At 38.9% G+C, this 25,087-nt stretch overlaps 3 protein-coding genes across 4 annotated transcripts; all 3 read left to right on the top strand.

Moving 5' to 3' along the window:
• The first annotated feature begins 1,484 nt into the window (after positions 1–1,484).
• p2rx3b (purinergic receptor P2X, ligand-gated ion channel, 3b) lies at positions 1,485–9,781 on the top strand. The gene is made up of 12 exons (XM_061093982.1): positions 1,485–1,609; positions 2,229–2,364; positions 2,452–2,523; positions 2,988–3,057; positions 3,221–3,314; positions 4,484–4,561; positions 4,642–4,783; positions 6,258–6,394; positions 6,789–6,882; positions 7,493–7,558; positions 8,391–8,468; positions 9,509–9,781. The coding sequence occupies exons 1-12, from the start codon at positions 1,488–1,490 to the stop codon at positions 9,632–9,634; spliced, it is 1,215 nt and encodes a 404-aa protein (XP_060949965.1). The 5' UTR covers positions 1,485–1,487; the 3' UTR covers positions 9,635–9,781.
• Positions 9,782–11,288: 1,507 nt separating this feature from the next.
• On the top strand, positions 11,289–15,146 carry LOC133023368 (zinc finger protein 239-like). Its single transcript, XM_061090395.1, has 3 exons — positions 11,289–11,341; positions 12,760–12,834; positions 12,964–15,146. Exons 2-3 carry the CDS (start codon positions 12,817–12,819, stop codon positions 14,068–14,070), a joined length of 1,125 nt encoding a protein of 374 aa, XP_060946378.1. The 5' UTR covers positions 11,289–11,341; positions 12,760–12,816; the 3' UTR covers positions 14,071–15,146.
• A 4,896-nt stretch (positions 15,147–20,042) lies between these two features.
• Positions 20,043–23,505, top strand: LOC133023433 (adipose-secreted signaling protein-like). 2 transcript variants are annotated; one of them, XM_061090469.1, is made up of 5 exons: positions 20,043–20,061; positions 20,865–21,001; positions 21,964–22,117; positions 22,682–22,804; positions 23,405–23,505. In XM_061090469.1, the coding sequence occupies exons 1-5, from the start codon at positions 20,043–20,045 to the stop codon at positions 23,503–23,505; spliced, it is 534 nt and encodes a 177-aa protein (XP_060946452.1). The 2 variants fall into 2 exon arrangements, with proteins under 2 accessions (XP_060946452.1, XP_060946446.1); XM_061090463.1 differs by having other exon boundaries at positions 21,964–22,123; positions 22,685–22,804.
• Positions 23,506–25,087: the final 1,582 nt, after the last annotated feature.

The raw sequence follows: 25,087 nt of genomic DNA, 5'->3' as shown, positions 1-25,087 counted from the left end.
TCATAAGTGACTGCTGTATAATGGAGACATTGGAGTGTGGATGGCATTAGATTGAAAACTGCTGTGATTGGATTACGATGAAACGTTATCTCCTGGACTGAATATGGTTTGTGGTTTTGAATGTAGAAAAGTGATACATGAGGTTGAGGTCTGGTCCACTCCTGTGGTCAACCTTCAACACGATGCACATCATCTATTTAAATCATAAAATATTAATCTTATAATAAATAGGGCAAAACTGCATTTATGGCTGTGTAAATGACTTGAAGTCCTGAAATGATACCTATGGAATATTTTAATATTTTCTTATGAAGGTTTTTAAGGCTGTCTGATGTGAGCGATGTAACCAAATGTCAACCACATATTAAAACACTAAAGGGACCTGGAAGCACTGATAATTCTATCATTATTATTATTATCATTTTTACTTTATTTTCTTTTTATTGGAATGAGCTGAATGAACATATTTGTGTCTCAAAATTAAATGTTTCAATTCGTAGTATCTAGACTAAAGTTTAATAAAAGAGGTTTTAAAGATATTTTTCTTCTTAACAAGGCTCTCTGTTTCTCCTCTTGCACAAGTTACTTTGCTAATCTAAACCAAACATTTGCAGACCTATGTCAGATACTGTCTCTGATACTAAACTGATTGAGTCAAATCATTTTCAAACATTAATTTTCATTACCTCCACTTTTATTTATTAATATTTGTTGCTTTCATCCTTCATACAATGTGGGGATATATCCATCACAAGAATAGTGAATCCAGTGGGTCTTTATTTCCTCAAATCTTTGCGTTAGTGATAAAACAACTTTGGTGGACAGCAGGTAAAGGTTATTAATTTGTCAGTGTATTATTATTATTACTATACATCATAAACAAACACGCAAATAATGGTAAATAAGTAAAAACAAATGTTGGTTGATGATTTGGAGACAGAAACATCTATCAATACAAGTGTGACACCAGAATAGTAAATAAGTTAGTAAAAACCATCTTCTGACTGTAAATCTAGAATTTAATGGACAAAAACATGGACCATGAACGTACATTAAAATCCATGGTGCACTGAGCAGGAGGGAGGGGAACAATGGAGTAGAGAGAGAGATAGACAGAGAGAGCGAGAGAGAGAGAGCTGAATTGCCTTAACTCAATTAAGGCATTTCTCAGCCTTTCATAACTCTCTTGTCAAAGACTCCTAGACCGTACTTTGAAGAAGAGGATTTACCCCTGGATGTCTGGATACTGCTCTGACTGTTTCTTCACCAAAGAGTAACAACGACGTCAGCTACGTTTTGGCTGATTTGTATAATTTACAGAAACCTATCGCCTTTTTCACACTTTACTTTAAAAATACACACAGAGTGGGATTTACTTATATGACAATCATTTTCTCTTTATTTGTACAGAATCATAGAGGTCACATCACATACAGGAAATACACAAACACGCTTCTTGTTTCTACTGACATTCACACACTGCTAGGATGTGGTCCTGCATAACAGACTTCTTCACCTACGAAACCACCAAGTCAGTGGTCGTGAAGAGCTGGACCATCGGCATCATCAACCGTGTCGTCCAACTTCTCATCATCACTTACTTCATCGGGTGAGTGTTTCTCTTCATTCAGCCCTATTTTTAGGATCTTACAGTGTTTAATTTGAACTGGTTGAAATAAACAATATCGGCTGCAAGTCAGAGATATGTATATTTTAAGATAGTTACATTTCATATACTGAATAAAGCATTGTCTATTTAATCACACAACAACTTTTACTATCAATAATTATATTATATTACCAAGTATTATTAAAATTTTGATTATTATTATAATCTATACAGCTTATCATTTGAGGGTCAAAGGGGAAAGCGCCACTCCCAAATATATATAGTATTTTAACGTGTGTGTGCGTGTGTGTGTGTGTGTGTTTGTAATATATTTGTGAGGACCATTTTGAACATAGACCTAACAGAGTGAGGACAATTATGGAAAGTGAGGACATTTTGGCTGGTCCTCACTTTTTCAAAGGTTTGTTTGAGGATTAAGACTTGCGTTTTAGGTAAGGGTGAGAATTAGGTTAGGGCTAGGGTAAGGTTTAGAGTTTGGCATTTAGTTGTGGGTTAGGGTTAAGATTAGGGTAAGGGGCTAATCTGCACCACGCCTACTGAAATACAACAATGTGTGTTTGTGTGTGTGTGTGTGTGTGTGTGTTTGTGTGTGTTTCAGTTGGGTCTTTGTCAATGAGAAGGCCTACCAGGTGAGAGACACAGCTATTGAATCATCAGTGATGACCAAAGTCAAAGGTTTTGGAATCTACAATAACAAGGTCATGGATGTTGCAGACTACGTCACTCCTACACAGGTACACGGGAACATCACATGGATGGATGAATGGATGTACTGATGTACTTGCAATGAAGTGATGTGTTTTATATGTGTGTTTTTACAGGGAGCTTCAGTCTTCTGCATCATTACTAAACTGATTACTACTGAGAACCAAGTCCAGGGATACTGTCCTGAGGTCAGCTAGTGTCATATCATTACTGCAATACTATTACTAATGCTTTACCATTACAAATACCTCTATCATCACAGGTGATGTAAAAACTAAGCTGTAAGATCAACAACTACAACAACTGCTTTTACTATCACCTCTTTTACTTATTTGATATAAAAGACAGGATTCTAAATAATTAATATTGACTTTATAATAGCTTTTGATAACGGAACACAACGTATAGTGCTGGAGTTCAAATAACACTGTACCTGTGAAAATGTGGAGGCAATTCCTAATTTTCACATCTACTTACAGGATAATCAAAGAATATGCGGAATGCAATGTAAATCATTAGAGAACTGTTTTCTTTCACATCATAACCAGTTATTTGTTCTGTCATTGATATACAAATAATTATTAAAGCAGCTTTGTGTGTGTGTGTGTGTGTGTGTGTGTGTGTGTGTGTGTGTGTGTGTGTGTGTGTCCAGAGTGAGAGGAAGTATAATTGTATCCAGGACAGTGACTGCTCGAAACAGCTCAATAAACCAGGAAGTTATGGTGAGACCTTGATTTGTTTTTACTTTTCATGTCATTTGCAACACCATATTTGATAAAAACTATTTTACAATTATTAATATTACAGCACTTAATCATGTGTTGAATGAACAAATGCATGACCTGCGTTGTTTATTTGTTAAAACGTTTTCCTTTTCCTCTACAGGAATACTTACAGGCAAATGTGTTCCTTTCAATGCCACTCTAAAAATGTGTCAGATAAAAGGATGGTGTCCTGCTGAGATCGACACCATCAAGACGTAAGACGACACTATGCCTGAGACAGGAGGCTTTGCTAAAGGCTCTTATATGCTTCTACGTATCAGTTTCTCGGAGAGGGCTCCACGATGGGCGAAGAGTCTTTTTGATTTTTACTTGTCCGGCCACTGTACGTCGAAAAAAATTCACCGCCAAACCCATAGGTGGCGCAACGGAAGACGAGCTCAGAGAAGCCTACCCCATTTGGGAAGAGGAAGTCCACGTGTGTCTGTTTATCTCTGTCAGCCTGCCTCCCACACACTGAACCATGGCAACTAACAGAACTAAATAAAGTGACACCCAGCGGGTCAAAATACTGATGTAATCGTTTCTTAGCGCAGTGGTTCCCCGGTCTTGTTTCCGAACTGTGTTGCTGATTCCACAGCTTGAAGCTTGAAGCTAGACGGAGCTAGCAGCTACACGGAGCTAGCTCCCCTCCCAGCTTCCACACACAGTCAGCAGGGACTCCCGACACTAACTACTACTATCCAGTGTTTGCTTCTAACCTGGCGGTATTATAGAAACAGTGTCATGATAGAAGTGGAATTAAAGTCGTAACGGCGGGTTCTTGCACTGTTACCACCGCAGTTAGCATGGTGGCTAGCCCGCTAGCCTAGCCTGCTAGCGCCGTTTTAAAAGCTCGTTATAACCGTATGTGACCGTGCACACATGCCGTCAGTGCTCTAACGAGCCACCGTCAGCCGGACAACTCCGCTGGCTTCACGCACACGTCACATTAATCGTAGAATCGTAGTTTTGTTTGGGTCTGATGCTACAGGGAAGGAAACAGGAAGTTTGAGGTCCGGAAATGACGTCGTAGGGAAATGATGTCGTTAGCGGACCAATCACAGCCAAGAGCTGTCCGTGGAGACGGACAGTTAGAAAAATCAGACGTGTACGAAAAGCTGTCCGAGGCGCTCGGAGAGGGCGTTCCACGACGGATAGGGCGGTCTTATCTATCCGTTTTAAAAAATACGTACAAGCATAAATTGGCTTTAACAGACATACCTGTATCAGGGAAGCACATTCATTAAAATGGTCACTGTGCATGCATATAGTTTTAGTTTTATTTTAGCATATTTTGAAATATCTAAGATTTATTCCTCTATCCCAGAGGTAAACTGACTTGTGTGTGTCTGTGCCTGTGTGCCTTCCTTTTCCTCTTTCTCAGAACGCCAATGATGGAAGTAGAGAATTTCACCATTTTCATTAAGAATAGCATCCGCTTCCCAACCTTCAACTATACAAAGTATGACCAAAATGATTTCAGTTATGATGATATTTAGGTCTGACATGTTGACATGATAATATATATCTGTGTCTGTGCAGAGGGAACTTCCTTCCTACTATCACAGACGAATACATCCAAAGATGTAACTTTGACATGGTCAACAACACCTACTGCCCCATCTTCAGAGTGGGAGATGTCGTCCGCTATGCGCAGCAGGACTTCACCAAACTGGCAAAAAAGGTAGAGTCAATCATATTTTATTTGTATAGCCCATATTCACAAATCACAATTTGTCTCATAGGGCTTTAACAAAGTGTGACATTCTCTGCCCTTAACCCTCAACAAGAGTAAGGAAAAACTACTACTACTAAAGGCGTGGACTAGTTTTTCTGCGTCTTTTTGAGATATTACGCAAGTGGAAGAAGGCGGTCCTAGAAATGTGTTTCAAGTGAGAATTAAAGGAGAAATCAGGATCGAAGATCACTCCCAAGTTCCTGACTGTTTCATTGGAAGCAAGGTCAATGTCGTCTAGCGCAGCTATATTATTAGATCATGTATCTCTGAGGTGTTAAGGTATTAAAATCTATGTTTTATCTGAGTTTAATAAGAGAAAATTGTGGGTCATCCTGGTTTTTATGTCGTTGAGACAGGCTTTCCCTTGTTTCTTTTAATATTGTTAGCTCTCTTTTCCCGGTGCTGCCTTATGTAATTGGCATGTGTCTAAGTTTTCTTGAAGTCTCAACACAATCTTTTTTCTTTTTGAAAGGTGTGCCATATGTTTAAGTACCGGTAAAAAAAAGTATCTTCCCAGCTCCAAGTCCATAAATTTAATTTGTATAGTTTTGTTGTGACAGGAGTAAGTATGATTCTCTTTGGAGCTAAAATGTCTGTCCACTCAGCTGGGCTCTATGTTTGTAGTCAAGGTGCATGGACCTTCAATTAAATCGATTCATTTACATCAGTTCTTGTGAAGGGGAATAATGAAAGACAGGGTTATTTGGACCGTAAATTTGAAATCAGAATTATCTTGGATGTTTAGTGATTTGCAATGATTCACCAGAGTTGTGTTTCATTTAGAGTTGGCAACACGTCAACCATGTACAGAATTTTTTTCTTTTCCACACCAAATGCAGAAGAGTAGCTGCCCTGTGACTGGTCATCTATCTCACATTTTCAACCAAACCTTATTAAGAGGCATAATCCCAATTCAGGAAAAAGTGGCAGAGTCTCTGCCCTTATTAAATGCCGTTCAATTTCCAAACTTCCTCTGGTGGCAAAAATCCTTGCATCTTTGGTCCATCAAAAAAAATGCGCCTTCATTGACTCACTGAATATACATTAGCCACAGCAGGCTGGTTTTCCACCCGGTCACAGCACAATAACAGCTGTAGTTTTAGTCAATAATAACATTGTCACCTCTCTAGATTACATTACACTTCATTGACCTGTCAAAAGCATTCGATACTGTTGATAAAATCATAAAATCATCCTAGACTAATTAAAATCCATAAATTTGGACAATCTGAACCTAAATTGGTTGGACTCTTTGACTTCCTTTAATGGCTATGCAGGAGTCATACCACATGTCTTGAACCCTTTTATGCCTTCTCCCTAACATCTTATCCAGGGAAAACTAATTGCATGTCAATACATTTCCAAAGAGACATGGTTACAAGACACTAATGCATGTACTCTCGTTTTGAAATTTTATCAGGGAGGTGTGATTGGAATAAAGATCGGATGGATGTGTGATCTGGACAAATCAGACGATCAGTGTAACCCCTCATACTCCTTCACTCGACTTGATGCCATGTCAGAGAAGAATGCTGTCTCACCAGGCTACAACTTCAGGTAGAGTACTGATCTACCTTGTTGGACTGGCATTTTTAAAATCAGAGAACTTGACAATGGCTGACCAGATCGCCATTAAATTCATTGCTGATATTCATGATCCTGAGGTGACGATTTCAAATCATCTTGGTAAACCATTTCCTTTAGAAATAAAATTATAATTAAAATTATAATTTTTGTTTCACCTCTTATATCTGTCTGTTTGTTCTTAGCTTGAACATTTTGTCATTATTTGCCCTCTTGATGCTTTCAAATGTGATATATAAATGATCATTTATGGTTATGATCCTTGTCTCTCTTATGTCAAGTATGTACTTCTCAACAGCACACTGATATGTAAATAAAAAATTCATTCAGATTTATTTAAATTGTTGCGATGTGTATGTGTTGGCAGGTTTGCCAAGTATTACAAGATGGAGAATGGGACAGACTATCGCACTCTGGTGAAAGCCTATGCTATTAGGTTTGATGTCCTGGTTAATGGAAACGTGAGTGTGACTGAGAGTTTGATGGCATTTGGTGGTCAACCACTCATTCCCAATTAATAAAACAAGGTTTACATTTTTCCATTAAGGAACAAGTGATATAATAAATAGACTCATGTCTAAAGGGATTCAAGTTAAGTATGATCACTTGAATAACACAATGTACTATAAATAACGATGCAGCGATATAACTCTGCATGTAGTCCCTTTAACATCTAGAAATAGAAGCTATTCAATTCACTCTCCCCTCTTTATAAACGTCTAATTCTTTTTAAAAATCTAATAAAAATGTCTTGCTACATAACTTCTCCAGCAGAATAATCTACTCTACATGCAATCTGGTAGCAGTATGGCTGCTGCACTGGGACGATTCAAGTCAAAATGAGTAGATTATTGCTATTTAATTATCCGAATAAATTTACATTTTGAGATTGGGTTTTGTTTGTCTTGTATTTTACATGTTCTCCCTGTTTTCGTTTCCTTTGGGCGCTCTGGTTTCCTTTACTTCAATGATTGCAATGGCTTTGTATTTCATGTACTACCTCATTTGTTAAGTGTTAATGATACAGTATCATTATTAATCATTGATACTACTGCTGTTCTTCCTTTGTAGGCAGGGAAGTTCAACATGATCCCCACACTCATCAACATGGTGGCAGCCTTCACATCAGTGGGAGTGGTGAGGATTTACTTCTATACTAAGTGTAGACGATAATTATGTACCTGTAATTTTTCATTCAGTAGTTTAATGTCCTTTACACAACTGTTTGATGAAAGCTGAAATTACTTTTATGTGTCGGTGAGGAACCTTTTTTCCTATCAAGGCCCATTTGATTTTGGCTTATTGCCTATGATATTTCTGGCTACATCTAAACTCTCTAATGCCATGGATGGAACTGTCTCTTTGGCCAGGAGTCAGATGTGTACTGGTAGTGATGGAGCCGTTTTTCCCGGACTAAGTCTCGTGGCTTTACAACTGGCAGGTTGAAAGGTGCTGTTCACAGCAGATATTATTGTATATTTAGATGTTATATAGCGGGTATTCATTCTTGCATAGTGGGGATTGCACTGTTTTAAACAGTGCACAGTTTTAATTTGTCTTGTTCCAGCAGCAGCAACAAATGCTTCTTCACAAATTCAGCCTCTGAGTTCTCCTTTCAGCTTCGTAGCTAATAGTTCACCACTTAGAAGGATATGTTAGCCTATTCTATGTTATTTTCTTACATTGCAGAATTTTTTCTTTCTGTAACGTGCATTGTTTTGATTTTCTGAGTAGTTTTTAAAAAATCTAGCCACAAGATAATGCTTTAAATTGTCTCACAGGTCGAATGCACCCTGGAGCCCTGAGGTTCCTCTCCCTTGCTCCTATGTTCTTATCTCTGATTTTAGATAGTATCTATGTTTTATACAGTATGAAAATTCCTCAGTAAAACTTTCCAGTGAACTGTGTTGTGTGTTTTGCCCTTGTTTTGATGAGCGCTATTTAAAATATTACTGGACTTTTTATGTAGGGAACAGTGCTGTGTGACATCATACTGCTGAACTTCCTAAAAGGAGCGGAGCAGTACAAAGCCAAGAAATTTGAAGAGGTAAAATATTTGATTTTAGGATGATTTATCTATGTGTAATAAATTAAATCTGACCTCATCCATTATACTGTTAAAGCTGCATGAATTAACCTTTTTCTCACTTGCAGGGACCAGAACATACTCTAAACAGAGCATTGATATATTATTAACAATGAAAGCTCATATGGTTTACTGTTAGACAAGGGGCAACATTTTACAGTGCAGCTGTGGGCCAGAAAACCAATACTATGAGCTGCAATAAACTATTCGGTCTTGCACAACTAAGGAGGGTAGCAAAAACAAGTAACCCACTGCAGGTTATAAATCTTCAACTCAAAGATATCAACAGTTTATTGACAAAAAAAGCTGTATTGCTGGGACAAATTATATATTTTGATTTGGTGAAAAATAATTAGATCAACTGATGCAGTGAACAGACAGTGAAAAATTACATTTCATTTCAAATTAACAAATAGACCAAAGGAATTTTCACCCATATCATATAGGAACTCATTTAAAAATAATATCTGTGTTTGGTTAAACCCTTAGACTGTATACAAAGTCATGAAACATGACACATGTTGACCTCAGTTTTTTATAATACAGGAAGTGTAAAGTATAGATAAATACATACATAGATTTACTTTATTGATCCCAATTTTGGAAATGATTGTGTCACAGCAGCATGAAAAGGGTATTGTACATAGAGCACAGAAAAAAAGACTAAATACAAAAAACGACAAAAAAGAAATGCGTGCAAACTTGTAATAGTTGTTTGAAAATGCAGTAGTTGTTTGAAAGTTATGAACATGAATAAAAATGAAAATAAATATGAATATAATATGTTCAGTAAAATATGAATATAGTATGTGCAACAACAAAAATGATTTGGATGTGGAGATTTGTCATCCATCTTTGAACAGTCTGTCTCTCTCTTCTCACTATCTCTCACTCTCTCTCACTCTCTCTCATTCTCTCCCTCTCTTTCTCTGTCTGTCACTGTCTCTCTGTCTCTCTTTCTCTCCATCCCTCTTCCCCTTGCTCTCCCTCATGTGCTGTAGGTGTCGGACAGCCCGCTGGACAACCAAAGAAACGGGCTTTACCGCTCACAGCTTTCACTCAGACATAACGAGACCTTAATGAGGTCCAGTGACTCAGGGGCGTTTTCTATTGAACATTACAGCTAAATGGACAGAGGACGACATCCAATGGTCAGGGAGTACTGAACTATTGAAAACACATGTGGATTGGGTCTCCTAAAATATGTCAATGTTCTACCGCTATCAATTTAACTCATTCTGGGCAGTTTGTATAATACACAGAATATCTGTATTAGTCACATATATGTTTCAATGTCTAAAAACATCAGATGATCTGTTGCAATGCTGCCCATACATTACATTTCACACGTTTCAAAACAGTGGTTTGAATCAAAACTTATATTCTAAAACGATTCATTAATGTTTGCATGAAAGCACATGTGTTTAATAATAAATTAGACCTGAAAAACATTTAATGTTTGAACGCTTTGCTTCTTTTGTATGGTGTATTAAAACTACTACATTTAGACTTTGTAAGTATAGCCCTCTTTTATGGCTCTTTGTGTGTTTCATTCTGAAGGAGTACCGTTATTTACACAGCACTTTTCAACAACAAGTACAAAGTGCTGAACAACAAGAATAAAGCCACAACAGGGGGCCCTCTTTCGCTATATGTAAACCTACGTATGTAGTGTGATTTTAGATATGTAAATGACCAAATCCATCTGAAATGATTGAAAAAATGTTTCAAATTGTTTAGCCTTTAATATGTTGATAAAGATGTTTTCAAATCACAAGCTCTAAATCGTGTGTGGAGGTAAGCAGGCAAATGTAATGTGTGTGTGCAGGAGCTAAATATCAACAGTAGGTGGGTTGTGGACTGTGTTTGGTATTTGGAGTCCTGCCGAGGAATCATTAAGGGAAATCTTAACTTCAACTGTTCAACAGGTCATATTCAGTTTATTTATGCAAAAAGACAAAAAGAGTAGAAATCACAGCCCCCTCATATTTCATCTGTATCGCAACCTCTTAAAACTTTTTATAGAACTATGCTGACAGAGATTTAGGGCCATATTGAGCGAAAAAAAACTTGATAGACTAAGGTCATAATAAATGGTAAATGGTAAATGGATTTGTATTTATATAGCGCTTTTCTAGTCTGATGAAGACCACTCAAAGCGCTTTACAGTACAGTTTCACATTCACCCATTCATACACACATTCATACAGTGCATCTACTTGCAGCACTTTGTTATTCTATGGGGGGCCGTTCAGGGTTCAGCATCTTGCCCAAGGACACTTCGGCATGCAGATGGTTCAGACTGGGAATCGAACCGCCGACCTTCAGGTTGGAGGACGACCACTCTACCCCTCAGCCACAGCCGCCCCTAATACAACAAGAATAAAGTTGTAATTAAAGAGAGAGTCATACTATTACTAAAATAAAATCATAATTGATAAAAAATGTGTGATGGATGAATCTGAGGTTTATTCCCCACAAAACTATTTCTTGTGTTGAACTGAAAATATTCTAAGAATCACTCTGTAAGGTGTTAAAAACCAAAACCCCTCTAAAGACATGCCTTATCTAGAAAACTCTTATTGACACACTGCCAGATGATTTAAGATTTTTAACTAATTGTCTATGATTCTTTTCTAACTTTATTTAAATAAAATATTGTTACATCTAGCACATTGCTCCCTGCATTGTTGTGGGTATGTATTATTACTGTTTGTTAATAAAATTTTTGGTGGAAAGCTTCACACAGTTACGTCACTGCGTCGTCACTTTCCAAGATGGTGGTATTTGCGTGGCAGCATTATTGTTAGCGAACGGAGTGTTGGAGAGAAAAGGTATTTGTTCTGTTGTGTTTCCATGGTGTGTGTGTGTAGGTGCGGTGAGTGTGAAGCTGTAAACAGACTGAGTGTGTGAATGTAGCAGCGTTGTTCCTCCTCTCTGTAACGTGTGTTAGCTTGTTAGCTTGTTCGTTTGGATGTGTGATGCTCTGCACAGCTGTTTAGATCAGCTGTCAGATGAGCCAGGTTGGATGGTTTCACTTCACTGTCACTTCACTCCACATTTAAACACATATTTACAACACGTGAACATCGCGATCTAACGCTGTGTTGACTGGTGGATCCAGTCGTGGGCTCTGTAGTTTGGTTCTGTGGTGTTAATCAGCATCAGATCATCAGATCTGTCTGCGGATGCTTTGCTCACACCCACGTCAACTTTTCACAATAACAACGGTGCACACTACAGCTGAGAACCCCCAGCGGCACACACCACTGCTTCGTGTCACTTCTCTTTACTCAGTATGTATTTCAGAAGATCTCTTGCTAAACATTAGTTTCACAGGTATAATTTCAGTCATGTTCTTGACGCAGTGGAAGGAAAATCCTTGCCACTATATTTTCTGGGACAGAGAGGAATCTTCAACATCTTGCTCAAAGAGTTTTTTCATGATGACATAATGACTCAAGAGTTTGTGGAGACAGAGGGAAACCCTGTGGACACTTTGTCTTTCCTGTTACCTGTCAACACTTTGCACCAGAGCCTTGACATCTTTGTTAACTTTGCTTTATCGGTTTTCTTTGTGGCCGACTCATTGCACAACTTCGCTTCAATTTTAGAACCTCTGAAAGTCATTTAGTTATACCTGATAACTGAAATCTCATGATTTTCCTACATGCCACTGGTCTGTTTTGTAATATTAATAGTCATTTCTTTTTATGTATTTCTTGAAGGCTAGCTACATATCCACTGTTTATTTGTATGTTAAAATATTTTAATAATGTGTGTTGAAGTAGAAGGAATTTATTGTTTTGTTTTTTGCCATGGTATCTAATTAGGTATCCAGAATTATGGAAATGTCATGGCATGGGTATCGACTACCTGATTTCTGGTATCATGACATCTCTTAGAGAAACCTTCAATGGAACCAGACTCAGTTTGGCAGACATCTGCCTTGACAGGTGGAACTTTATTTTTGAGTTTTTGGAATGAGGTAACAGAATAATCCTCACCATACATTCCACTGCACCACAAACTGTAGCCTCCAAAACAAACACACAGTTGAATCAAAGCCTTTTGAAAAAATGATGACCTTGAGCAAGGTAAGATTTATTGCAGGGCTGTTGTATCGGACTGCATTTTATCTCGGTGATCCCCATGAACTTGTATAATGTGAGGTAGAGCAGTTCCAACTGTGTGTTATTGCTGCTTAAGTGTCAGCCCCTGCTCTGAGCCGTCTCTCCCTGTTCGATTTCAGAGCTAAAAGCTGCTGAGAGGAGAAGCATTTGGAGGACGTTCACTTTGACCAATAAGGATGAGTTCTCCAGAGGAGGTGAGGTCCCATAAAAATGAACCTATTCTTACCTGGAATTAACATGTGTTTTTGGCAATCTGTTCACAAGTGGATAGCTACCTGTATTCTAACTTTTATTTCTCTGTCTCTGTTCTTTTAATTTTTCAGTTGAAACCGGCAGAGGCAGACGAGAGCAGAACTCATCAGTGTCAGAACTGTGGGAAAGGTTTTAGTCGGATTTGTAGTCTTAGAAGACATGAACTCACCCACACTGAGGAAGAACTGTATCACTGTGAACAATGTGGGAGCAGCTTCAGCCAACTAAATGCATACAACCTCCACTTGTATACCCACCCTGAAGAGACGCTGTACTGCTGTGACCAGTGTGGGATGGATTTCAGTGACCAGAGCTCTTACAGGAAACACCTGCGTGACCACACTGGACCATACCAGTGTGACCAGTGTGAAAAGAGTTTCAGTTACTTCAGCATTTACAAGATACACATGCGAGTCCACACGAAAGAAAAGCCGTACTGCTGTGACCAGTGTCCAAAGAGTTTTAGCTTTTTAAGCTCATACAAGCGACACCTGCTCAGCCACAGTGGAGAGAAGCCGTACCAGTGTGACTTCTGTGGAAAGAGTTTCACCCAGTCTGGACACTTTAGTCTGCATCTACGAAACCACACAGGAGAAAAACCGTTTGAGTGTGAGCAGTGTGACAAGAGTTTCAGTGACTTGAGTAGTTATAAGATACACCTTCGTGTCCACACCGGAGAGAAACCTTATTGCTGTGACCAGTGTGGGAGGAGTTTCTCTCAGTTGGGAAATTACAAGTCACACATGCGTATCCACACCGGAGAAAAACCTTTCCAGTGTGAACTCTGTGAGAAAAGTTTCTCTATCTCAAAAACATATAAACAACATGTGCGCACTCACACAGGAGAAAAACCGTACCAGTGTAAAGATTGTGGAAAAGGTTTTGGTCGCTTAAGCAACTATATGCGCCACCTTCGTATCCATACAGGAGAGCAACCATTCAGCTGTGAACAGTGTGGGAAATGTTTCAACAGTTCGTACAGTTACAGCCGTCACCTGCGAGTCCACACCGGAGAGAAACCTTACTGGTGTTCACAGTGTAAGAGGCTGTTCACACGCTCACAGTCTTTAAAGAAACACCGCTGCGTTGAGGTAGATGACGAAAGTTTATCTGTGTGCACCAAAGAAGAACAAATAAGTTGCTCATTAACAGAACCTACAAGTGACAACCAGTTATAACTAACAAAAAAGAACTACAGTCCTTGTCTTCATGGTAATGGAGAGACATAACTGGTTTAAATCGTACCTCTCTCACTTCATCCAGCTCAAATCTTTCAAATCCCAGCTATGTCCAGTCACTACTAGTGTTCCCCAGGGCTCTACCCTGGTTCCCCTTATGTTTATGATTTGCTCACTTCTTCATGGCCATATCATCTGTAAATTTTATATAAATTTACACTGCTTTGCGGATGACACCCAGCGCTACCTTTCCGCCAAACCTACCTCCATCCTCTCACCTACGTCCCGCTCTGATTAAATACAGGAAATAAAATCCTGGTTCTCCCGCAATTTCCTCAAACTCAACAGTGATAAAACCGAGGTTCTCCTTATTGGCACCTTATCCACCTTATCAAAATCTGTTGTTCCATCACAATTGATAATTCTTTAGTTTCTCCCTCTCCTCAGGTTAAGTGTCTGGGTGTCATCCTTGACAGCACACTATCTTTCCAAGCTCACATGAATAATGGTACCCAGTCGCATACTTCCATCTATGTAACATTAATCGTTCCCACACCCAACAGCCAGTCTTGTTCACACCCTGGCAACATCCCGCATTGATTACTGTAACTTCTGTTTATAGGTCTCCCTCACAAATCCCTTCATAAACTTCCACTAGTCCAGAACTCTGCCGCTCGCATAATATCCAGAACCCCCTTCTTTAATCACATCACTTCTGTCCTTCAGTAACTTCATTGGATCCCGGACAAATACCACAATGATTTTAAGGTTCTGCTCCTCACTTTAATGCCATCCATAATCTTGCTCCTCTATACCTTTCCGATCTACTGCACTTCTTCATCCATCCACCTCACTGTACCACCTGCAAGTTTGACCACCATGGAACCTTTAGCCTCTCTGCTCCCCACCTCTGGAACTCCCTCCCACCAGACAATCCTATTGACTTCTCTCTGCATTTTAAAATCCTGTCTCAAAACCCAACTTTTTAAACTGGCATATTCAGTTTGATTATTTTCCATTTGGCCAACCTACATAATGTCTTATTCACTGCTCATTTTTTTTTTTTTTTTTTTTCATACATTGTTTTTTGTTCTGTTTTTATCTCTGCCTTGTAAGGTGACCTTGAGTGCTGTGAAATGTGCCAAGATAGAACATGTATAAATATATATATACATATTATTATTATGATTTTTAACTTGCTTACACTAAGAAAATAACCAGACTTAATACTAACCATACTTTTTGGCTGTCTGACTTAAAGAGGCAACAGAAATGAAGACGATGTACAAAGTGTGATGTTTTTGAAGGGTAGCCTAACACTAAATTCACTTTTTGAGTTGCTGCACATAATGTACAGTCATTATATTGCACTTTTTGCACCTCTATTGATGCTGATCTCTTATTATAGGGTTTGTTGCAATGGAAAATATTTTAGTTTTTCGAGAGGAAACTACAGCACTTCTGTCTACAGCATACTGTAGTGATTATCATTGGATGAAGCTAATCAGAATATGTATAAATCTTCTTGATGTCTTGTTCTGGTTTCCATATATTAACCAATGAAACTTGGAAGTGCGTGGCTCAGTACATAAATATACAAAAGTTATCTGTTGAGCCACTCGTCATAAACCACAGAAATACCTGAAACCTACTCTTAACATTAAATTTAAATCTACAACTAAGGGTCGCTACACATGTCAAAACTGGCATCGCTTATGATAGTGTGACTGTAAATCATATATTGTTAAATATATTATATAACAAAGTTGAACAAGTGTAGAACTCAATAAATTCACTGTCAGTTTTAAACATCAATAAATTACAAAATAATTTAAATTGTCCAGTAGGGGGCTTTTTCCTACTAGCTCTGCTTAAATGTAAAGATAAGTGCATATATTTGTAAAATGGATCTCCTGCCACTGCATGAAGTTTGCAGTAAGTAAATCCTAACGTATTCAGTTTGCTCTCAACCTTGGTCTAACGTTGATAAAGAAATAAATGGATTTACCTGTACAGTGGATGAATCTTGTGTCAGTGGAATAATGGCTCTAAGTTTTGCAAACAATCAAAATTCAACTGAAGTGACTTTGCTTGTTTTTGTAAAATGAAAATTGCTCACTGCTTGTAATAGCTTTAATTCTGGCTGATTGCGCTGCGTCCTTCTGCAGAGATTGTGTGCTGACAACTATATTCAAGATTTCGCTGGCTTCTTTGTTTTCAGTGTTCCAAACTGTATAATGTACCAATGTAGAAGAGAATGGATAGTTATGACAAGATGTCTTCAACAAATTAAAGCTATTATGTGTAGAATTTGGAAATGTGTTACTTTGTGTAGTGAAAGATTTGCACTGGCAGAGAATTGTCATGCCGTGGACAATAATTTGACTGAAACAATGCAGTCATCGGTGAAAACCTTTCACCTGGTCACATGCCCTACACGCTTTTCATCAGTCAAGCTGAAAAATACTCACTACATGAGACATTTGTTATTCCTGTACATAGCATCCTGTTTCTTTGAATCTTTGAAACAAGGCTAGTTGTGGCATATCTTGATTGTAGTAATTGGTCAGTTACAAAAATCTCACACAAAATTATTCCCTATTAATGGTTATTACATTGTATATAGTGTTACAATGTCAATCAGAAAGGTATATTATTAGAGGTAGTGTTATGTCCCTAAGATGTCGAGGGTATGAGGGACAAACAATTCGAAAATAAACCGGGCCAAAAACAAGAATACCATAGGATGCGTTTTAAATGAAACAAGTATTTATTAAACAACTGTAGGTTAAACACAAAACGCCCTTCCCAAAACGGAAGGGGAAAAAGAAAACACAAAAGAACACCTAACAAGGAACAATGTCCTTGACCCCTCACTGGAACTTCTTAACAACTCCAACATTGCACACTTCGTCCACACAGTATGTCTCCAGAGCAACCACCTGCTGGTGGTGGAGAGGAGCCACCTAGTGGACAGTGGACACACTTTAGTCTTACACATCAAGGTGGACATTGAAGAAGGCAGGTTGTCCAATGTGTCTGAAGGATTAAGACAGAAATGTAACAATAGTTAAACACTGATACTGTGTAAGATGTAAAAAGTGATCAATAAATTAAAATGCTGTTAATAAAGGTTTAAATAAATTATTGAATTAATCAAGTCTGAGGTTTGAATCTTTGAATGACTGCATGCATAAACAATGTGTGTGAGAAAATATGTTCTTATCTTTATCCACATTCTGTCTATTTAGAAATATATTGTTCTGTTTTGAGAGATGTGAGGAAGTGAGACAGGAGATCATCTCAGCTGCTCGCTACCAGCTCCTGACATGAGCTCAGTCAGTGTGGAAAGTCTCTGCAAGCACTTTGGACATCTACTGCTGCAATGTTTCTGAAACATTTAATATTCAGCACAGCCTCTGTGGGTTTTATATTTGTAAAGAAACAAAAAATTCTTGTTGTAGAATATACAAGATCAACACTATTAAGAGTAAAACATTGATCAAGTCATTTAAAAATGTATCACAATGTTTCTACTGACATGGGAGGGGAATCTTGCAGAGTGAGGGAATGAAGTTTTTTTCTGGAGAAGTATGTCTTAAAGTATTTATTCTCAATAACAGAGGCATCAGGGAGACCAGTTGGATGAGCTGCGCAGAAAGTTAACAGTTGTATTGCCATCACCAAGTCTGAGCTGCCCTCACAAAAAGGAGTGCTATAATCTCCCCACGACCCAGTGGCTAAATACCCTCAGTCTTCATGTGGAGCTTCTCTACTGTGAATATAAACAACACATCTGAACCTTGGCTCATCACATCAAACCATTGTTGTCTTCTCTGTCTGTTTCTAAGAAAGTCAGAGTGCATTTTAACAGAGATACTATCTACCTGGTTTACTGACTTAACCTTAGGTCTTACATTTATGCAATACAGAACATTATAACACAAATATGTGGTGGTTTTAGAAAATACTGTCATCCTGGGTTAGAAAGGCCCCAAAATAAGACAATGCATATTAAGTAAAAATTAACAAAAGTAAAATGAATCGACTTAATTTGTTAAATTATCCCTATAACAATATATATTTAATCATTTCCATTTTTAACTTTTTGACATCTTTTTCTGGTTAATCCCCCTTTCAGGTCACTTTCCTGAAATGTTGAATCCTGATGGTAAGACTGAAATCTGAAATCTGTCCATCATTGTGACTGTTTTAATCAAATCACGTCCTAATTTCCCTCTGCATTTTCATTACTTAAATTTGTATTGTCCATTAATATTTGTTTCCACATTGTCAGCTAACTGTCAGCATTTTATCTCCTTCCATACTTCTCAGCCATTCTGACCATGGGGTGACGAAGTGAGTGTGACGCAGCTGCTTTGCCGTCACCAGTGACGGCGTCAGTCCACGGTGAGGTGAGTGAGGATGCACACCATTGGCTGCTCGGTGAGGAAAACAGGGCTGCGCCTCTGAAGGACAGATCGCAGTGTGCGTGCACGGAGGGAATAAGAACATGTCAACGTGCACATAGAGTGACGCTGCACACGCTCCCCGAGCGGTACGTATCTGCTGTGTTATGTTCGTGTAGTGTTGCATCTGGGGCCCATTCGGATGGAGAGGAGAGCGACCAGAGGACGATGCTCAGTTGATGGGTGGGATCTGTGATTGAACTGTTTCAAGTTCATTCCTCCAGAGGAACTAACAGGCCGTGTCGGCTCCTCCTGTTCCTACAGTCAGGAGGGGGTACCCGTCTGGAGCAGGCTGGGTGCTGCCTCTTCTCTTAGCCCACTTACAGATGGGAAACATTGTCCTCATCATGTGATAATGATAAGATGTTAGTGGGCCCTAACTTCACTGAATCTGAATTTTTTTTAATCACAGCAGCAGTTTGTGTCTGGTCCAGTTTGTCAAAGGTTAATGTCTGTGGTACTGTCAGGGGTTTGATCTAAATGTGAGGTTTTTCAGTTGTTGTCGTTAAAACGACACAAGACCATCTGTAATATTCTGTCAACTCTCTATGTATCCCTGTATAAAAAGCCGCAGTGAGAAAGAAAAGGCGTGGACCTGAAAGAACATGAAGAGGGCTCTGAATATTTGATTATATGGACTGTTTATACACTGTGTATCTGTGTATACATTATGTACACACTACACATACTGCGCAGTCATAGCACACATTCACAAATACAGACACACACGTAACAATGTCTGTAATTTTGATGTAACTCTGTATAGGAGTAGTTATCTGATGATCATCATTCAATCCTGCCACAATTGCAATAGAATGTCTCAGGGCTCAGTCGGCTTCAACACAATGGGTCAGTTGATTTGCTTAAGTTTGCAAAACTTCTGGATGCTTATGATTCTGTTATTTGAGGGATGATGGTTAAAATGATGTTTGACATAACTTTAGATGAGACCAAAAACATTTATCAAGGTCTTTCAGTTCAGGCATCGATCAATTTCTGACTGAAAGTGGCAAAAACGTTTTATTCACCAAAACATCTCTATCTGTGAACTATTCCTTCAACCTACTCACACACATTCTATTTTACGTAATATTCTTGTGACTTGTGCAGTGCCTGTTCTCCTGGCCTATGTTAAATGCGCCAAAATTACCTGAGATTTATCCCTTGTCCTGACAGGAACTAGAAAGAGAGATCAAATAACTCGATATTTGATCATAGACATTGTGGGCAGAGAGTGAAATGTAAGATCAATATATTATTAAGTTATGTGATATTGATATACACAGCAGCATATCTTGTGAGGCCCAACACAACAAAAACATCTGAAGCCTGATGACTTTGATTTCACTTGAGCACATTGTGCAACACAAAGCCAACTTTATATCAAACAATCTCTAACATGCATTATATCTTTCCCCTCTCTCTCACTGCCTCTATTCTTACTCAGCTCTGTGATGACACCGGGCTACTGTCAGACACTTTCCAGGTCCTATCCTTTTTACCATGGCAACTGGAAGAAAAGGTAAATTTGACACTGTGTGTGATTGTGAGTGAGTTCCACAGTTGAAAGGCAGTTATGTGTCCTTCATATTGTTTATCTGTCTGTAATCAGCAGGGGGCAGTGGGTCTCATGCTTTAGTCCTTGCTGGGGTACTTTCCAATGGTTCAGTGATGATATGCAGGAAAAAGAAGGAGGGCTGTAGAAATGAAATCTCGTTTTCTTTACAACCTGGGTTCAATATTTGTTTCCCTTGGGCATTACTTGAGACTTGAGGTCAAAGTGAAGCCAGTTTTAAATCCTCCCCACAAAACATGTCAAACAAGCCAAGCATCTCAAATCTCCAAGTCTGTGTGTGATGATGGAACAGCCTCCATATCCAGCAGTTCCCTGGACCCTGTTACCACTTAAACAGCGTCACCACATCTTTGACAAGCCAAGCCAAGACATGCCAGGAAATGCCTGAACCACTATGTTCATGTGCTTCCTTTTCAAACATTTTTCTCAACTTAAATATTTCACTTGATTTTGGTGTATTAAACTTCTTAGCTGGTTTCGTTCAAACTAAATATTTTCTTACCCACAATTTCTCTGGAGGACTTGTAATATTTAGAAATTCAAAATGCCCATAGATATAGTAGGCGCTAATGTCAGAGATTTTTGATTGAGTATTGTCCAATTCAGCACAGATGCATTGGTGATGTGGCACCAATTATGGTATTTTTAGTAAAAGATGAATCAATATTTGGTGGTTTATTACAACTTTGGACAACTTCATGGTTGGGCCTGCCTTGGTTGCTGAAGTTTGTATTTCCTCTCACCACTAGGCTCTACGTCCAAAGCGGCTGGCGTGCATTTCCCTGACGATAACGGGCCCCCTGATTCTCCAACACGCAGAGATGACCAGTCAAACATCTCCACTCTCATTGCTACTCAAGAAAAGGATGGCAGCTACCTGGTCAAGGTGTGTTGTGCATGCACTCTTAGCACATGATTTAATCACTTTTAGAGGTCGTTCAGCTGAGCAGATTAGGGGTGTTACCACGATAATAAGATATAGTTGTCTAGCCTAGAGTATTAAAAGGCATATACTGTGGGCTCACTGTCATATACTGTGGGCTCACTGTTAGATGAAAATGGATCCAGAGTTTTTCAAAAAAAAAATTCGAAATTTTTTTCAAAAAACAGAGGAGAGATTCGAATATACAGGAAATATAAACCTGAATGATTCATTCATCCTGTTTCATTGTGATCCAGCTGCACTCAGGCTCTTATGTTTGCATGGATTCAATCAATCAATCCAATTTATTTGTTTATCCCATATTCACAAATCACAATTTGTGAATATTCTGAAAAAATAATCCGAAAAAAAGCTATCGACAGGGAAGATAAAACGTAGAAACTTCAGAGAGAGCCACATGTGCGGGATCCCTCTCCCAGGACGGACAGAAGTGCAATAGATGCCACATGGATTCAATTATTTTTTCTGTTGTGTACAGCTAGATCCCAATTCTTTGCCTAATTACATGTGCTTAATGGGCTTTACATAACGATATAACCTACAAACAGTTTGAGGAAAAACCGGCAAATGTTAACGATTGTAGTTTACAAGCAATGTCAGCTTTGCCTTTTATGTTTGCATGTAATCAGTATTTAGAAGGTCCATATACGGACATGTGGAAGTAGGTTTAAGGAATTGATGAGCAAATGTTCTAGTCCTTATCTAGTAGCCATCAGGAAGTTACACACACTATTTAGCTGTACTGCCTTGTAATGACAGTTAACAATGGTTTTCACTTACCTTAACATCGTCAAAGCTGCTCCTGCTGCTGCAACTGCTATTCACTACACAAAAAACATCAGCTCTTCAGTGATATTATATTATAAATATCAAATTGGCCTAAACCCCCGCTGTTCCTTTTCCAGGCTGGTTTCCTGAAGAGCCACCACTGTTATGAGATTGTCTTCAGCGTTCCAGATGTACCCACACTGGGCAAAGAACTCCTCTGTCTCCCCAACTCTTCTCCGACCCGGAAGTCCTCCAGTCTCCGTGTCCATCACATCAACTCCTCACTGGAGGGTAAGTGCATAGTAATAATGAATCCAGTTGGATGCCACTGCTTTTGGATGAGTCACCACCATTTTGTTGGTTACTGCAGCTAGAAAATTAAGAAATTAAAGCAGGACAATTAAGACGCTTCATCCTGAAGGGAGCAAGGAGCCTTTGGCCTCCACTAGCATCTGTGTGGCCTTTCCCATACAGAGTTTCTTTCATCACCAGCAACTCATCCCATGAGACACTGCTAAACTTTGAACCAATATAAAAGTCCATTAAAGCTTCTCCACAAGCCAAAAAGATGAACCCAAAATATCTTTGACACGGGGGCCGCCATCTTGGTCATGTGATTTGGAGCCAGAGTCTGTCTGTAGAGTAGGGGGGCCCACCATTATTATGGTATGGGCGATTCAGTTTCAGCTGTCAATCATTTGTAATCATCCAATAACTAATTAAAGCCAAACCTCATGAGAACATGATAACATGTGAAAATTTAGTTGTTGAAATAAAAAAACTTATTTGATATTAATATAGAAAGAACTGTGTGGGAGAATTTTTGTGTAGAAACTGATGATCTGTCTCCATCAGGAGTAAAGGTAACATGTGAGTACAGGACTCACCAGGAGGGGGTGCTGCAGGAAGAGGTCAATCTGGTTACCAGAGGGAGAAAAGCCTGCAGTCTGAAGGTCAGACTCCAGGCCAGAGTCATCGGTAGGTACTAGCACACACACATGCACGAACGCACGCCGCACGCACACACACACACGGATCACACACACACACACGGATCACACACACACACACAAATGCACATAATAAAACTGAATCCAAATTTCACACTGAATCAAAGTTATGAGCATGAATTGTGACTTTATGTCATGTTTATTTGTCAAAGTCACACACAGTAGCCTATAAACAAACCCATCAGCATACTGAGTATAATGCATTTATCTAAAATAGGAAAATGTTCTAGACCAGCCTAACAAACCCACTTTTAAAGCAAATCACAGTTGTCAGTTTCCTGTTCAGCCCTCTTTCAAATGGATGTCGGTGTGCTATATTTGTCTCTTAAAAACATGATGTTTTTTCTCTGCTTATTGTCTAGCATTTTGTAACGTCTCTCCCTTATTATATAATGCACCTTGAAATAATGTATGTTATGATTTGGCGCTATACAAACAAAACTGAAATTGAATTTCCTGAAAAGTAACAGACAAAGACTGTATACCAGGACTGAGAAGCAATCAATGTTTTTCTCTCTTTGTCTGCATGAATCTCACTATCTCCATCCTTTTCTCTTCCTCTGTCCAGACCCACATCATGGGACTCCCATGCTGCTGGAGGGGGTGAGGTGCCTGGGTGCTCAGAGAGAAGCCCACACAAAACACAGCAGTGATCGTAAGAGGATATGATTTACACAGTGTATATACAAGTACAGCTTTACTAGAATTGGGAAATATGTGCCCTGTTTTTATTTTGTAATTTAAGTTCTCAAAAGAATGCAAAATGCTGATTTATTTTTTAGAAAATTTCTTGACAATAAGTTTTCTCTGCAAAGAGTGTAAATAACACTTGCCGGCATTGAAAAAAGATTTTGCAATATACCCATGATGCCTCTGTTGTTGGAGAGATATGGTTAACCAGCAGGGAACAAATACATCCCCCTCCCGATAAAAACACACACACATGCACACACACAAACACAAACGATACAAATAAGTAGTTTGTCAGATTTTAAGAGATACTGTCCCAGTATTTGAACTATTTGTACCCGTACCATAAAGAACAGTGCAGTACATTGTCAGTGTACACCAGTACCTTATGGTTATGGTGCTGTACTTAATGTTAATTGATCTTGAGTAGATCTGATCAAAGCTCGTCACTCCTCTAACGGCTTCAGGAACGGGCCTGGGGTCACCAACATGTCTCCTATCTTCCCTGAGGGAGTTTGGTGATTACACATCTCGACTGCACCATTGCAATTCTTGTTATACTACTGATACTGTTAATCATGTGAGGACTGTTGTTTCAAGTTAAGTGACAAGTGTTTAGCTGTGGTCACTTGCTTAAAGGCACTTTGGCAGCAGTGATAGTGTTTGCAATAAGAGTCACTTGTGCTGTGCAGCTTTTTTAACCGACCTCCGCTTATGTACTTATGTACTTTATTTTTTAACTGTGGCTGCCATCTAAAACTGTATAATATTGGACGTAAGGTTACAGAGTAAGTAATTTATTTACAGAACCTTTGCATCACAGAGGAGTTGAAAATGGACATAGATACAAACATTAAGCGTAGATAAAGCAAATTAAATCTACAAAGGGAATTAGGTCTTGAGCTATTTTTTGAAGGTGTCCACAGATCTCTAATCCTTTAGGAGTGATTTCAGGAGTGAGTTTAAGAGCCACACCCTCAAAATTGGCGTTTCCTTTAGTTTTAGACCTCATTCAAGATTTCAGAAACAAACCGTAGAGACCTGCTGGTAACAGGGCTGGAGTGATGTAGACCATTGATAACTCTACAGGGGGATCGCAGGAACACTGAATTGGAAACTGAAATTAATGGAAAGCCAGTGAAGAGTATTTGGAAAGGGTGTCACCAGAGATCTTTTGAAGAACCTGGACAAGCAGATTTTTGGACCACTTGCACATGATCCAGGGATGATTTGCCAGGGCAGGTGAGGGGGAAGATGCAATCGTCAACATGGAACAATATAAAAGCATGAATTCACATTTTCATCCTCACTTGAGACACAATGGGCCTGAGCTTTGCAGTGTTTCTCAGCACTTCATGTGTTCGTCCAGAGATAGAGTGTGGTTCATAGTAGCACCTACATTTATTAAAGGCCATAATCCATCATATCTTATAAGAGACAACACTAGGAGAGGCAGATGATAGTACTGGTATATGTATTAACACAATGATTCTATTACAATGTGTTGTTTTGGGAATAAAATATCTGCTAAAAAAAATATGCTTCTGCTGCTGTACAAAGT

This window comes from Limanda limanda, chromosome 2, assembly GCF_963576545.1.
Source record: "Limanda limanda chromosome 2, fLimLim1.1, whole genome shotgun sequence".
Classification (NCBI taxonomy): domain Eukaryota; kingdom Metazoa; phylum Chordata; class Actinopteri; order Pleuronectiformes; family Pleuronectidae; genus Limanda; species Limanda limanda.
Note: the sequence above shows the minus strand (reverse complement) of the source record. Positions and strands in the feature narration are given on the sequence as shown.